Genomic DNA, 14,152 nt, shown 5'->3' with positions numbered 1-14,152 from the left:
CCTAGGATTCCAGCAAGGTCTCAGTTAAAGGATCTTCTGAGTGATAGGCTGAGAGTCTTTGCAGGGAGATCTTAAAATTTCCTGATGTGATGAAGCTCTCCTAGTTTTTATGCGAAGAGTGGGCAGGTACTGATCTTCCTGTTCAAAAATAATCCTGGCTGCTTGAGATTCTGCTAAATCCAGAGATTATCCAATATGAGTGGTATTTCTAGGTTACTGAAGAGTTGGTGTTGAGGAATCAGAGACTGTAACCATTCCATTCTACTTCTTAGATTCTGTATTCTTGTATTAAAATGCAGCATATCCTAAGTGCTCCCCTTGAGAACTAGTTTGTACCAGCTACAGTCATGTATACATGTATGTGCATGGACGTGGTGAGTGTGTGCATGTGTGTAAGAAAAAGCCAACATGACGTGAAAATCATAACGCAGTGCTAGAAGTCCTGTGTCTGGCTTAAACTTCCACACTGACAAAAAAGGACTTCCGGGTACGAGACTTGAAAATCTTATCATATGAGAGATGGAGTGGATGATGCTAACCCAGACAATAAAGGAATCGGGGGTTAATATAGCGTTTTAAGACTCAAAAAGAAAAAGCGGTTGGAAATTAGGACACACTTAATATTGATGTCAAGAAATATGTTTTATAACAATTAAAATTTTCAAGTAATTGACAAAAGTCTGCCTTATGAAGAAAATCTTCAAAATGAATTATTTTTGAACACTTATTTTGTGACAGGTGTTATGCCAACCACATCACATGCATTAGCTTATTCACTTCTCTCAAAATCCCTATGAGGTAAAAACTATTATTATCCTCACATTACAGATGGGCAACCAAGTGTTGGAGAGGTTAATACTTTACTTTTTCAAGGTTACACAGCTAGTGAATGCACAAACTAGTATTTGATCCTGGAACCCGCACACTAAACCACTAAGTTGCTTACTTTCATCATGGATACTTGCTAGCAGTCTGATGTGGCAGAGATTTTGTTTAAAGTGGTTCTTTTCATTGCAAGACTGGACCATTGCAGATTGTCTTAAAATCTTTAAGCTAGCTTCTGCTATTTTGGGAGCTGAAAAATGGAATTGAACCTCCTTGGCCATTGTGTCCATCTGTCATCTTCCTATTTTAACAGAGATGGGGAAAAGTCTAGAGAAGGTCAGTAAAAGCTAAGGGATGGATAGCCAATAGAATCCACAAGGCAAACTGAAAGAGGTTGCACTTCTTTGACCTGGGTGAACTGGTCTGCAATAGGCAAAATATTAGGGGTATATAAGTCATTTCCATGGAGACTATAACAAGAAATTCATTACACTGAAAACGTTTAGCTGACACAGAAGGTATTTCCAGTGAAATATCTTGAAATAAGCAAGACTTTGAAACACAGTTAGGGGTAGCAAAAAACAGGGCTGTGTTATAAAAAAGCCAATGCCTTCAACAGCAGTCTATCCCAGCTGCCTTTCTAGAAGCCTTGACAAGCTGCTCATCCCTGAGGATGAGCCAGAATGCCAGAAAGTGTTTTGAACATTGTTCTCTTCCTTTTTGTCCCACTAAAGAAGACAGAGTATTAAAAAGCAAAGACATCACTTTGCCGACAAGGTCTATTTAGTCAAAGCTATGGTTTTTCCAGTAGTCATGTATGGATGTGAGAGTTGGACTGTAAAGAAGGTAGAGTGCCAAAGAATTGCCAAAGAATTTCAAACTGTGGTGCTGGAGAAGACTCTTGAGAGTCCCTTGGACAGCAAGATCAAACTAGTCAATCCTCAAGGAAATCAACCTTGAATATTCATTGGAAGAACCACTGCTAAAGCTGAAGCTCCAATATTTTTGATGTGAAGAGCCACTCATTGGAAAAGACCCTGATGCTTGGAAAGGTTGAAGGCGGGAGGAGATGGGGATGACAGAGGATGAGATGGTTGGATGGCATCACCAACTCTATGGGCATGAGTTTGAGTAAGCTCCAGGAGTTGGTGATGGACAGGGGAGCTTGACGTGCTGCAATCCATGGGGTTTCAAAGAGTAGGACATGACTGAGCGACTGAACTGAACTGAACTGATGGCTCTCAGCATTTGAGGAAACCCCACAGAGTTTCCATTAGTAAAGCCACCTTGAAAAAAAATGCAACATTTCTTCTCAACAGAGCTTTATGTATTAATTTTAGGAGCTAGACTGTCAGGTTTTTTCTTTAACGCAGAAAGAAACTGAATACCCAAACAAAGAGGTGCTTTTTTAACCTTTGAAGGATTTTCTTCTCTGCTTCATAAAAATTTTATCGTAATTTTATGCCCCCATTCTTTATGGCTTGTTACTTGGTCCATTACTCTTACACTTAACTTGATAAGGTCCTGGTTCCTATGATATTAGTATTTAGGTTTTGGTTTCTCACAGATGCTGCTTTGAAGTGCCTGGTAACCTTGGCAGCCTTAGACAGAGCTGGTGGCTTTTCAGCTTATCCTCCCTCCGCTCACTGTTTTGGTGCTTCTGTTACTTCCCACTTGAATGGATGTATTCTCAACCTCACCCTTTTCTACTTTTAAAAGAGGTCAAACCTTGGGCTTTTGTGGGTGGTTAATTGGTCCATGCATGGAATTGGGCAGTTCATTCTCGAAGTAATCACTTCTCTCCTTGAGTGTGTCAGAACATGTCTTCCTCGGGAGGTTCGTGGATTTCAGAGGAGCGCCCACATGAATGGTAACGGGGCATCTCTCATGGTTCCTGTGAACACAGATAATGCCTGTGCTCTTTTCAGATGCACACACACATTCTTTTTCTTATTGTGGCCCCTGCAGCTCTACAGTCATAGTCTTTATCAAAAGGTGGCCTCACCTAACAGGACACATGCCAGGCATGACCTCAGCTGTTAGAATTTGGAAAAAGCCAACCATTTCACTGGAGAAAATTAGGCTGTAGCTAAATATAGAGAAGGAAGCATCTTTTAGACATCTTTTAAAGCATCTCTTAAGTTGCCCAGTATGGGAAATGGGATTATAAATATGTAGAGAATTTCTGGAAGTTGTTTATGGTTAAAATTAAGCCAGAGTTCAGATTTTTGAATGCCTTTGTTATTTTAGAACTAACTAATAATTTAGAAATTAATTTGGGGAAGGAAAAAAAAGCTCCTGTTTCATCCATTTAGACAAAATTTCTTCTGTGGTTTTACATCATTTCCCAACACACTGATGTCAGTGTTGGAAGACTGAATTTAGCAGATGATCCAAGTGCTGAAATGTGCTTACAAGTGGCAAAATAGGGAGTCAAGTTTCGGCTGCATTTTGAAGAGGAATGAGACTACTGGAAAAGGAGCGCAAGCACAATTGCAAGTGAAATTGAGAGGAACTCTCAGCTCTTCGTGCAGAGAATATGGTGTTACCAAGCAAAAGTTACTCACAGGTATTTGCAGTGCCTTTGGGGATGGGGAGATACGAGCCTGGACTCCAAGGCCGGCCCTGATAATTCTTCTTGCATTTCCCACAGTCTGGACCTGTAGTGTTGTGCTCACATTCACAGGTCAATTTGCTGTTGTCATACACACACACAGTGGCATGGAGATTACATTTGCACCTAGGCAGAGGAAAGACAAGAGTTCATTGTTAAGTCAAATTGATCTTGGAGATCACTGAGGCTTTACCCAACTATCTCCTAGAGTTGTGGTTCTCAGAGTTGGCAGTGCTTGAGTGCTACCTAAAGGCTTGCTAAAATGTAGATTTATAGGCCCGACCCTCAGAATCTTTTTAACAAGTGTCTTTGAGGGCGGATGTGGGGTTATGGTACAGCCTGACCTCATACCACACTTTGCAGAATCCTAATACCAGTCAGTTCGGTGGGGCCTAAGGCTCCCCTAAGACAACAGTACTCGGAAATCAAGGGTTTCCCAAAAGATATGAAAAATATTGCCACTAATGAGAGGCTTTTCTGTGCTGTTATCAAATCTACAACAATACATCTGGGTTTGAAGAACAATGTCATCTTCTGTTTTTCCTTAAACCAGAAGGACAATTCTTTGTTTAAAAAGAAATATAACCACTGAGACAATTTACTATTCAGATTTATTTTATAAATCCCAATAGTTTATAATCAGATGTTTTCATTTGGGGCTATAAAATGACATTCTCAGGCAGAGAGTTTTTCCGCCAAGGCCTCTACCCAACCTGAGTAATCCTCAGACTTCCTGTGTGCTGTGCTTAGTTGCTCAGTCATGTCCAACTCTTTGGGATTCCATGGACTGTAGCCCACTAGGCTCCTCTGTTCATGGGGATTCTTTAGGCAAGAATACTGGAGTGGGTTGCCAGGTCCTCCTTCGGGGGATCTTCTTAACCCAGGTATAGGACTCAGGCTTTCAGCATTGCAGGTGGATTCTTTACCATCTGAGCCACCAGGGAAGCCCTCAGATTTCCTACTCATGTAAAATAATCACAAAGGTCTCGCATAAATGGGTCAAATGACTCAGAAAAAAAAAGTGCTTAGAACACTAGAAAAACTTATGTGTGGCAGGGGTTTGAGGTCATTAGCCAAAGTCTTCCCTTTGGTGCCGTGAATAAAACTGTGATATATGAGAGGCAACAATGGAATATGCAATTTTCACAAAAATACATTCCCACATCCAAAGTCTCTGACTATAAAATTGCAAAGTCAGACTTGATATTTGTTGAGGCAGCAGGTTATAAACTATAACATAGAAAACACAAGCTGCACCCTCTGGAGAAGTTAAACCCAGGTTGACAGAATGTCTATGACCAGAGGTCAGAACAATGTATATGGGAAGAGAAGTGGAAAGAACGTGGACACACAGACCTGGAGAATGAAGGGCCAAGATTTGTCAGGGTCAGGACCTGAAAATACGTGTGTGTGTGTGCATCTTTAAACTAGTCTTATCTTTTCCAGGGATGAGGACAAAAATATAAAAAGTCAAATTTCACAAAGATATTTGGTTCCTTTTTTGGCAGAAGTCATGAATTGGGGAAAGTAACAATACTCTTTCTTAGGCAAGAAAATAAGATACTTTAACAACTGCTGTTGGTCTCTATAATGTCTGTACATATGCATGTACGTGTGTGGTCAGTCATTAAGTCATGTCTGACTCTTTGGGACCCCATGGGCTTTAGCCCAACAGGCTGCTCTGTCCATGGGACTTCTCAGGTGAGAACGCTGGAGTGGGTTGCCATTTCCTCCTCCAGGGGAATTTTCCCAACCCAGGGATCAAACCCATGTCAACTGCACCTCGTGCACTGGCAGGCAGATTCTTTACCACTGAGCTACCTGGGAAGCCATGATGTCTGTACAGCAATATCTAACCTTCTTTCTTGTGCACTGATGGTCTGTTTGGAATACTGATCCATATTTATGGCAAGGAAGCAAAGGAATAGCTAAGATTATTCCTGAGAGCTGTCAAGCTCCCCTCTAACTAAAAGGTATAGCTCCTAAAGCAATGGCCACCAATTCAAACCTCCCTGGGTAAGACCTAGCCTTGGCTTCCTCAGTATCTACTACAATTTGTAGTACCTGTAACTACACTCTGCCCTCTGTATAGTTATAATATATATATTGTATATATTATAGTAAGCTGAAAGGCTACTATTTAAACGATAGCTATTCAGCATCAGGGGACGACAGAGGATGAGATGGTTGGATGGCATCATGGACTCTATGGACATGGGTTTGGGTGGACTCTGGGAGTTGGTGATGGACAGGGAGGCCTGGTGTGCTGTGGTTCATGGGGTCGCAAAGAGTCGGACACGACTGAGCGACTGAACTGAACTGAACTGATTCATCATCAACACATAAGTAAAATCTTTAAAATTAACATTCTTCCAATCTTTCAAAAAGAGAAAGGATTCAGTTAAGTGAAACAGACAGTATTTAATTATGAGCTAGGTCTTATAAAAATCTCCTATAGGCAGGGAGTTACTTGTGCTAAGTTGCTTATTAAATAATCTTTTTCCTTCTCCATTAGCACCTTTATTTATGGCTCTGTTTATAAATATGGAATATGTTAGAAACCTAAGTGATAGAAGCACCAGCTTACATTGATTTAGCACCCTATCTGGTGTTAAAAATTCCAAATGAGGTAATGAACAATGTGACCCCAAAGAATATACTAGTTTCACGTGTGAAGACCAGCAATGCAAGTAGTAATTGTAAACTGGATTATATATCTTGTAGCTGCTAATACTTTTATACTGGTAGTTACTCTCTGAGTCAGAAGCAATTTCTATTCTAAAGACTTTATATTTGCTGAGAAAATACTATTTGAATAACAAAAGGAAGTGAAAGAAGAATAGATAAATATTTAGTCTTATTTTTTTCCAGATTTCTTTCAATTAATGGTTCATCTTCATCTGTCCAAAAACCTGTTAATCATTCAAGGCTTAACCCTACTCATAACTCTTCCCTGATATCTAGCCTATCCACTGTAGACACCGGATCTTTAAGCTTCTGATTCCCTTAAATGTTTCCGTGTGTTTGCTTTGGTTGGTTGTTATTTAAGGCTCTTTCTGCTTTTAGAACTTTTATTCATTGCATCTCTCCCATCTTAAGGAAAAAAAAAAAAATCCACCTTGTATTCTAGCCTTTTCTAGCTATGACTTTAGCACTCTTTTTCCTCTTGAGTTTTCTACACTTGCCATCTCATTTTCCCTTTTTCCCACTCAATAACTGTTTCCAACCAACCAGAGCCTCTCTTGGCAAGATCACCCATAACCTCTAGGTGAAAATCCAACGTATATTTTTCCTTGCCTTATCTAACCTCTTTTGAGGATTTGACTTTGTGGGACCACTCCCTTTTCCCCTGACACACTCTCTCCACTGGATTCTCATGGTCATTTTCAGAACCCTCTTCTGTTGTTCTCTTTATGCGCTATTCTTTGGGTTCTGTACCAGCACAGTCAGCCTATGTGACTCTCCTTGGGCACTCTTATCTAGGTTGTCCCTTCAATTTCCTCTGTAGTCCTTAACTACTTTTGACTTATAGGCACTTTACAGCAGATTTTCATCATTTTTTCCCTAGAGAAAAGTAAACATAGGCAAAATAAACTCAAACATCTGGAAACGTTTTAGGAGAATCAAATCCTCCGTTATCGATAGGAATCCACAGAACTCTCTCCTTTCATTATCACTAGGTAAAGATTATCTGATTAACATATTGATAAGCCCCTGGTACTGTAATCTCAACCATGCATCTCTCTCTCCTGGGCATGTCAATCTCAGCATATCCAAAATGGAATTATTTGGCTTTGCTTCCCAACATAGGTGAAAGACGAGAGCGAAAAAGCTGGCTTAAACATCAACATTCAAAAAACTAAGAGCACAGCATCTGGTCCCATCACTTCATGGCGAACAGATGAGGGAAAAATGGAAACATTGACAGACTTTATTTTCTTGTGCTCCAAAATCGCTGTGGATGGTGACTGGAGCCATGAAATGAAAAGACTCTTGCTCCTTGGAAGAAAAGCTATGACAAACCTAGACAGCATATTGAAAAGCTGAGACATTACTTTGCTGACAAAGGTCCGTCTAGTCAAAGCTATGGTGTTTCCAGTCGTCATGTACAGATGTGAGAGTTGGATCACACGGAAGGCTGAGCACCGAAGAACTGATGATTTCAAATTGTGGTGCTGGAGAAGACTCTTGAGCGTCCTTTGGATTGCAAGGAGATCAAACCAGTTAATCCTAAAGGTAATCAGTCCTGAATATTCATTGATGCTGAAGCTCCAATACTTTGGCCACCTGATGCGAAGAAGTGACTGACTCATTGGAAAAGACTCTGATGGTGGGAAAGACTGAGGGCATGAGGAGTAGGCAGAGGCAGATGATGAGATGGTTGGATAGCATCATCGACCCAATGGACATGAGTCTGAGCAAACTCCAGGAGATAGGGAAGGACGGGGAAGCCTGGTGTGCTGCAGTCCACGGGGTCACAAACAGTCAGACACAACTGAGCAACTGAACCACCACCACCTCCTACTCCTTCCCGTGTGTTTTCAGCCTCAGTGTCTTGCATCACCTCCTGTCAGCTGGTGAAGAGCCTCCGCTCTCACATCTAATCTGTCCTTACTCCATCTCACCTAGTCCTGATATTCCTCCTCTTTTATGATAACTCTCAAAATACACACAGTTCCAGCCATGGTCACTTCCCCGTTGACAGCACCATCATCGTTCATCTGGTTTATCCCAATGGCTTCTAAAGACAACTTACTGCCTCCACTCACACTCCTCTTTCAGCCCAATCTCATCACAATAGTCAAACACTCATTTACACAAAAATATTTGGGTCACTTTGGCTTAGAACCATTGAAAGAGTTTCCTTTATTCTCAGAATAGAGTCCAAGATCTTTAACATGGCCTACCAGTCCCTTTGAAAGCTATCCTATGTTCCTTCTCCATTCTTATCTGCACCACTTACCAATTCTACAATTAGTTCTTCAAACTTTGCCTTCAGGTAAACTTTTAAGCTGTTCCATCTGGCTAGAACATACCCCTACCTCTTTTACCTGTATAATTTTTACTATTCAGATGTCAACTTGGAAATCTCAGTTCTGGACCCTTGGCGGCATTTCAAAAACCATCTACTGATTAGAGACTGCTTTTCTGAGCCTTGCTCCTACACACAAGGCAAGGCTAGTCACATGCTGAAGTCCACTCCATCTCTGCTCTAGACTTAGGCTGCATTGTAATTGTTTATTGTTCTGTCACTCTGACTGGAGTTTAAGCTCCTGAGAGCAATAGTGTATTTGCCTTGTTTATTGCAACAGTCCTAGCATGAGTCAAGTTACTTGGCATGCAATAAGTGTTTACAAAATATCTGACAAATAAACAAATAAACACCAGGTGACTAATCAACAACCAAGCTTTCTGAAGGCAGGAACTTCATGTGCCTGTTCTACTACGATGAATACAGCCAAGGACTAAAAATAGAGAATAATTAATAATAATTAATAAATAATAATAAGAATTAATAAGCATTGTACTAAATCAAACCCTCTAAGATGTGTGCTGAAAATTGCCTTCAACACTGGTTTTCACAGCTAACCTTATATTGGGCAAAGGAACTTTGTAAAATTGGTGAGAACTTATAAGCTCAATTTAATTTAATTTGAACTCCAGATGATTTGGCACATGTCTGAAAGCTAACACAAGACTATCAGGGGAAAAAAACTGCCTAAGGACCCATGAGAAGAATTCAACTTAAAGAAGAGAAAAAACGACTTAGAGGAGCTTTTGTGTAGCGTCATTTTTCTGGAATGGGCATCTTATAGCTTCAACTCCTTCCTGTAAGGATGGCCACTGTGGTTCAGCTGAAGTCTGGCAGAGCACTGCCTGGGTGCTCAGTAAATCTGCTGACTGAGATGAGTTCCTGGGCTGTCCTCCTTCAGTCACTGTGTCAACTGCTGTGCCGGGGCTGAGCTTGTTGAAGTGGACGCTGAGGCGTCACGGCATTGGCCTATATTTGGAAATGGCTCCCTTTCAGTTTCCACAGCTCAGTTTATTCTCATCATTCCATTCCAATCAGACACTAAACTCCTTTATTTAGAGCCCTTGCTAGAGTGGCTTTTCCTCCAACAGAAAAAAAAAAAAATGCATTTCACAATGCTAGGAGATTGCTCTCAATTCCTGGTGTTATGACCTCCAGCCTTGTGATAGGGTGGAGGGCAGACTTCCACGATATCCACTCGTCTCTGACAGATTCATCATCCATTTCCATGGTCATCCAGCTGCCACGTCTGCCTTCACTTCAGGTGGGGGAGGAAATGTACAAATGGAGACCTAACAGGCTTTGCTAGCATTCAGGTATCTGATGTTCTGGAGAGCTGAGCCTATTCACTGATTCTGTTTACATGTATAGAATGCATACCAAGACACTGCAGATGGAACAAACTGACTTGCTTATACCTCAAAGATCCGCTTGTGTGTGAGTGACAAACTGCATATACTGTCAAATAAGGGCATTGCAAAGACAGACTTTTAAAAACAAAAAAAGTGAGCTCTATTCTGTGATGCAAACTTAATGAAAACCAGTGTGTTCTTGCTTTCAATCAGGTCTGCATTTCCTGTATTTTAGTGACCAGCTGTCATGAGTCAATTTAATCTTGCTTATAAAAAGGCTCCAACATTTAGATCTGTGCCACCTGCCAGTAGGTATGAAAAGCTCATAGAGTCTGCCTGTGTTTTGTTTTCTTTTTTATAACTTAATATATTTATTCTGGGAAGCATGCTGTCCCCCAGAGTTTCCTGTGAGTTAGAGGTCTGCACATATAATCTATTAGAAGTGTTTCAAATAAAGGTACCAAGACAAAGAAGTTTAAAACTGAGGCTTTGTGAAACAAAAAACAAAAATGCTGTTTGGGTACTTTAATGCCACAGGAGGATTCATTCTGAGTAAATGAAGTTTAAGCATCAGGGGCCCCTTCCACAACCTTGAGAGGGACCCTAACAATGTGGCCATGTGGTCACATGCTTATATATTATTTTCACAAATAAGATATCATTAAATTTTTTAATTAATGAAGGTTTTTCCTTAATAAGACCCCTCTCAAAGGGCATAAACTTTTGTCAATACAAAACTTGAATCTGGTTTGCCTGGCTTTGCCTTCGACAAGCACTAGCTACAGAAATACTTGTAGAAAATGAGTTAGCACAAATATCAGAGTCAGAGATGTCTTTTTCAGAAGGTGATAAATTATAAAATGCCTCACATACTTTTTCTCCCTCTGCAGCCCCTTGACCTTTCTCTTTTCACTTCAACACATGAATTTTTTATTTCTACTTCAATATATTATTTGAAATAGAAGAGTCTCAGCAAAATGACTTAGAGATTATGAGTTATGACACTTGAATCAGATGGCCTGGGTTCAAATTCTGCCTCTGCCACTTACTTGCTGTGAGGCTTATATGAGTGACTTAACAAAGGAATAAACAGAGCTAACCTTGACTAAATGCGTCCAAGCACCTGACACTGTGCTAAGTACTTTTTGCATATTTCCCACATTTCTTCATACAAACTTTAAAATAATCCCATGGAATTGGCACTATTAATAATTATAGATGATGCATTTGAATATTGAGAGATAAGAAATTCAAGTCTCCCAGGTAGTTGGATCTAGAGCAGAAATTTGAACCATGCACAGCTAGCCTCCAGAACTCAGCTCTTAGCAACCATTAGAGAAGGCATGCAGTCTTTCTAAGTATGGCCAGGCTTCAGCTGCCTCAGGGACAATAAATGAATGTGCTTCAAAGAACAGTTTTGGCAACTGAATGAGATAACCCATGCATAGTTTTAAGAAAGATATTACAAATGTTAATTTCATTTTTTAAAATTTCTACTGTTACTCTTGTTACTACTACTACTGGATGAGCTGATTCATTCCATAAGTTTTGGTGGTGATGGTGGTTTAGTTGCTAAGTTGTATCAGACTCTTTGCAACCCCATGGATTGTAGCCTTCCAGGTTCCTCTGTCCCTGGTATTTCCTAGGCAAGAACACTGGAATAGGTTGCCATTCCTTCTCCAGGGGATCTTCCCAAAACAGGAATCAAAAGCGTGTCTCCTGCATTGCAGGCAATTCTTTATCTCTGAGCCACCAGGGAAGCCCTCCATAAGCTTTAATTAGTAACATATTTCTCCAGATAACATTGTAAAAGGTCTCATGGATTAAAAAAAAAAAAAAAAGACAACTCAGAGTCCTGATCTCCAAGAACATGCAACCTGTTGACTAAAGAAGATGAAACATACACAGACTATCGACAGGCCACAAAGACTGAACACTCTAATCACAGCAATATAGGGAAGAAGGGTGGTAACACTGCGTTGTCTCTACATTGATAAGGAAGTATTTGTACTAAACAAACAGTGGTACAGTACCTATCTTAAAGGCAGGTGGAAAAAAAAAATCAACACTTACCAAGGCCCACTATACAAATAAAATACATGACTTATGTATGTTATTTCACATTATCCTCATCACTTTCGGGAGTCATAACTATCTGTGATTTTCAGATGTAGAAAGCATAGCTGAACAGTAAAGTAACTTTCTCAAAGAAACACACTGCTGGTTAAGTGGTGCCAAGAGTCAATTCCAAAAACTGGGCTCTTTCAAGGATATAACTTTATTCAAAGAAGAACAAAGCAAACTGGTTCAGAGGAGAATTAGACTCAAGGTTCTAAGCAGCAATACTGATACTTATTCTCTAACACTTGCTACTCAAGATGTGGTCTGTGGACCAGCAGCTCTGGGATCACCCTGAGGGCTTGTTAAAATCTCAGGCCTCTCCCAGGCTTATGGAATAAGAATTTGGATTTTAGCCAGATCTCTAGGTGATTTATGTGCACAGTAAAAGTTGAAAAGGACTACTGAGCTCACCAGTGTGTCAAAGTCCTGCCAAATAAGAAAACTAAAATAGTGGGGATGATCTTTATGCACACCTTCTGTCTTCCACCATATTGTTTGGAAATGTCTGGCCTAAATCTGACTAGCACAAAGGTTCTAGCTATAGTCACAAGCTGAACATAAAAGGGTTATATATTAAATATAATATAAAACTTTTATAGGTTAGAAAATGGATGAAGGATCTAATAGATATTTCTCCAAAAAGATACATGCAAATGGCCAGAAAGTACCAGTAAACACATAAAAAATGTACAACATCATTAGTCATTAGAAAAATGCAAATTATATCACAATGAGATACCACTTCACATCCACTAGGATGATGGCAATTTAAAAAGATGGATAGCAGCAGATGTTGGCAATGATGTGGAGAAATTAGAACCCTCATGTATTGCTGGTAGGACTGTAAAATTGTGCAGTCACTTTGAAAACAGTCTGGCAGTTCTTCAAAAAAGTAAACGTAAAGTCACCATATCACCCAACAATTCTGTTCCTAGATATTTACCTAAGAGAACTGAAAACATATCCATATAAAAACTTGTACAGAAATGTTCCTAGCAGCATTATTCATAATAGCCCAAAGTGGAAACAACCCAAATGCTTATCAACTGATGAATGAATAAAGATGCAGATAACAATACAGCAGAAAAAAACAAAGTGATAAAGTACTGGGACATGCTACAACATGGATAACCTTGAAAACATTATGCTAACCCAAAGAAGCCAGACACAAAAGGCCACATAGGAAGTTTTCCTTTATGTGAAATACCCAGAAAAGGCAAGGCTGTACAGACCGAAAGCAGACAAGTGATTAGCTGGAGCTGGGGAGAGGACTGAACAGGGAATGACTGCTAAAGAGCAGGGCTTTGAGTGTCATGCTCTGGAATTCGATAGTTGGCTACTCAACTTTTTGAATACACTAACACCCACTAAATCATGCATTAAACAAATGAAAAAGATTAACTAAGTGAAATAGTGTATTTATCTAAGAGAGATGACAGAAAACAGTGGATAAGAGTTTGGGCTCTGGGGTTAGGTATTCTGGCATTAGCAGGAACCTTTGTTGTTTAGTTGTGAAGTCGTATCTGACTCTGCGACCCCGTGGGTTATAGCCCACTGGGCTCCTCTGTTCACAGGATTTCCTAGGCAAGAATACTGGAATGGGTTGCCATTTCCTGCTCCAGCACAAAGTCTTAAGCTCATTTTACTCCTCTATACATTGAGGTTAGTAAAATACCTATCTTAGTGGTTGCTAGGAGGATTGAATGATACACTGTCATGAGCCAGAAACTGCTCATTGATCTTTCTTTTTCCACACGAGAACAGTTTTATCTAGGCATATGGTCACAGACATTAAGACTACATTTCAGCATTTTCTTTAGCTAAGAGTGGCCAGCCAATGGCACACTATAGGAATGGTGTCTATGATACTCCTGTTGTGTCTGCACCCCATTCCCATTTCTCATTTTGTTCCTGGAACAGGTACAAGATATTAAACCATCTCAGATCTCATCAACTTTGGTAGTGGACTAGGTCTCTCAAACAACATCCCCTGCAGTCAGAGGAATGTGAATCAAGGTGGGTATGTAGAACAGAGCCACCATCCCAGCTCTGGGGCATCTACCTTCCAACTGCAGGGAGAGAGAAATAAACTTCTGCTTTGTTTAAGGCACTGTTAAAGAGAATCTTACACGCAGTTTTAAACTATATCTGAAAACAGCAACTCATATGCAATAAGTACTTACTAAATATAAGCTACTTCTATTATTA

The 14,152-nt window shown here is 40.1% G+C and overlaps 1 protein-coding gene across 6 annotated transcripts in view; it reads right to left on the bottom strand.

Annotated features, from left to right (window-relative positions):
- NTNG1 (netrin G1) overlaps window positions 1-14,152 on the bottom strand; it is a 377,746-nt gene that overhangs the window by 96,892 nt on the left and 266,702 nt on the right. For all 6 annotated transcript variants that reach the window (XM_042251650.2, XM_004002252.6, XM_012177447.5 and 3 more), the window contains exon 4: window positions 3,393-3,565. In XM_042251650.2, coding sequence (XP_042107584.1) covers window positions 3,393-3,565 — 173 coding nt within the window. The remainder of the gene's footprint in view (window positions 1-3,392; window positions 3,566-14,152) is intronic.

This window comes from Ovis aries, chromosome 1, assembly GCF_016772045.2.
Source record: "Ovis aries strain OAR_USU_Benz2616 breed Rambouillet chromosome 1, ARS-UI_Ramb_v3.0, whole genome shotgun sequence".
In the NCBI taxonomy this organism is placed as follows: Eukaryota; Metazoa; Chordata; class Mammalia; order Artiodactyla; family Bovidae; genus Ovis; species Ovis aries.
The sequence above is the reverse complement of the archived record's forward strand: the minus strand, read 5'-3'. Positions and strand labels throughout refer to the sequence as shown.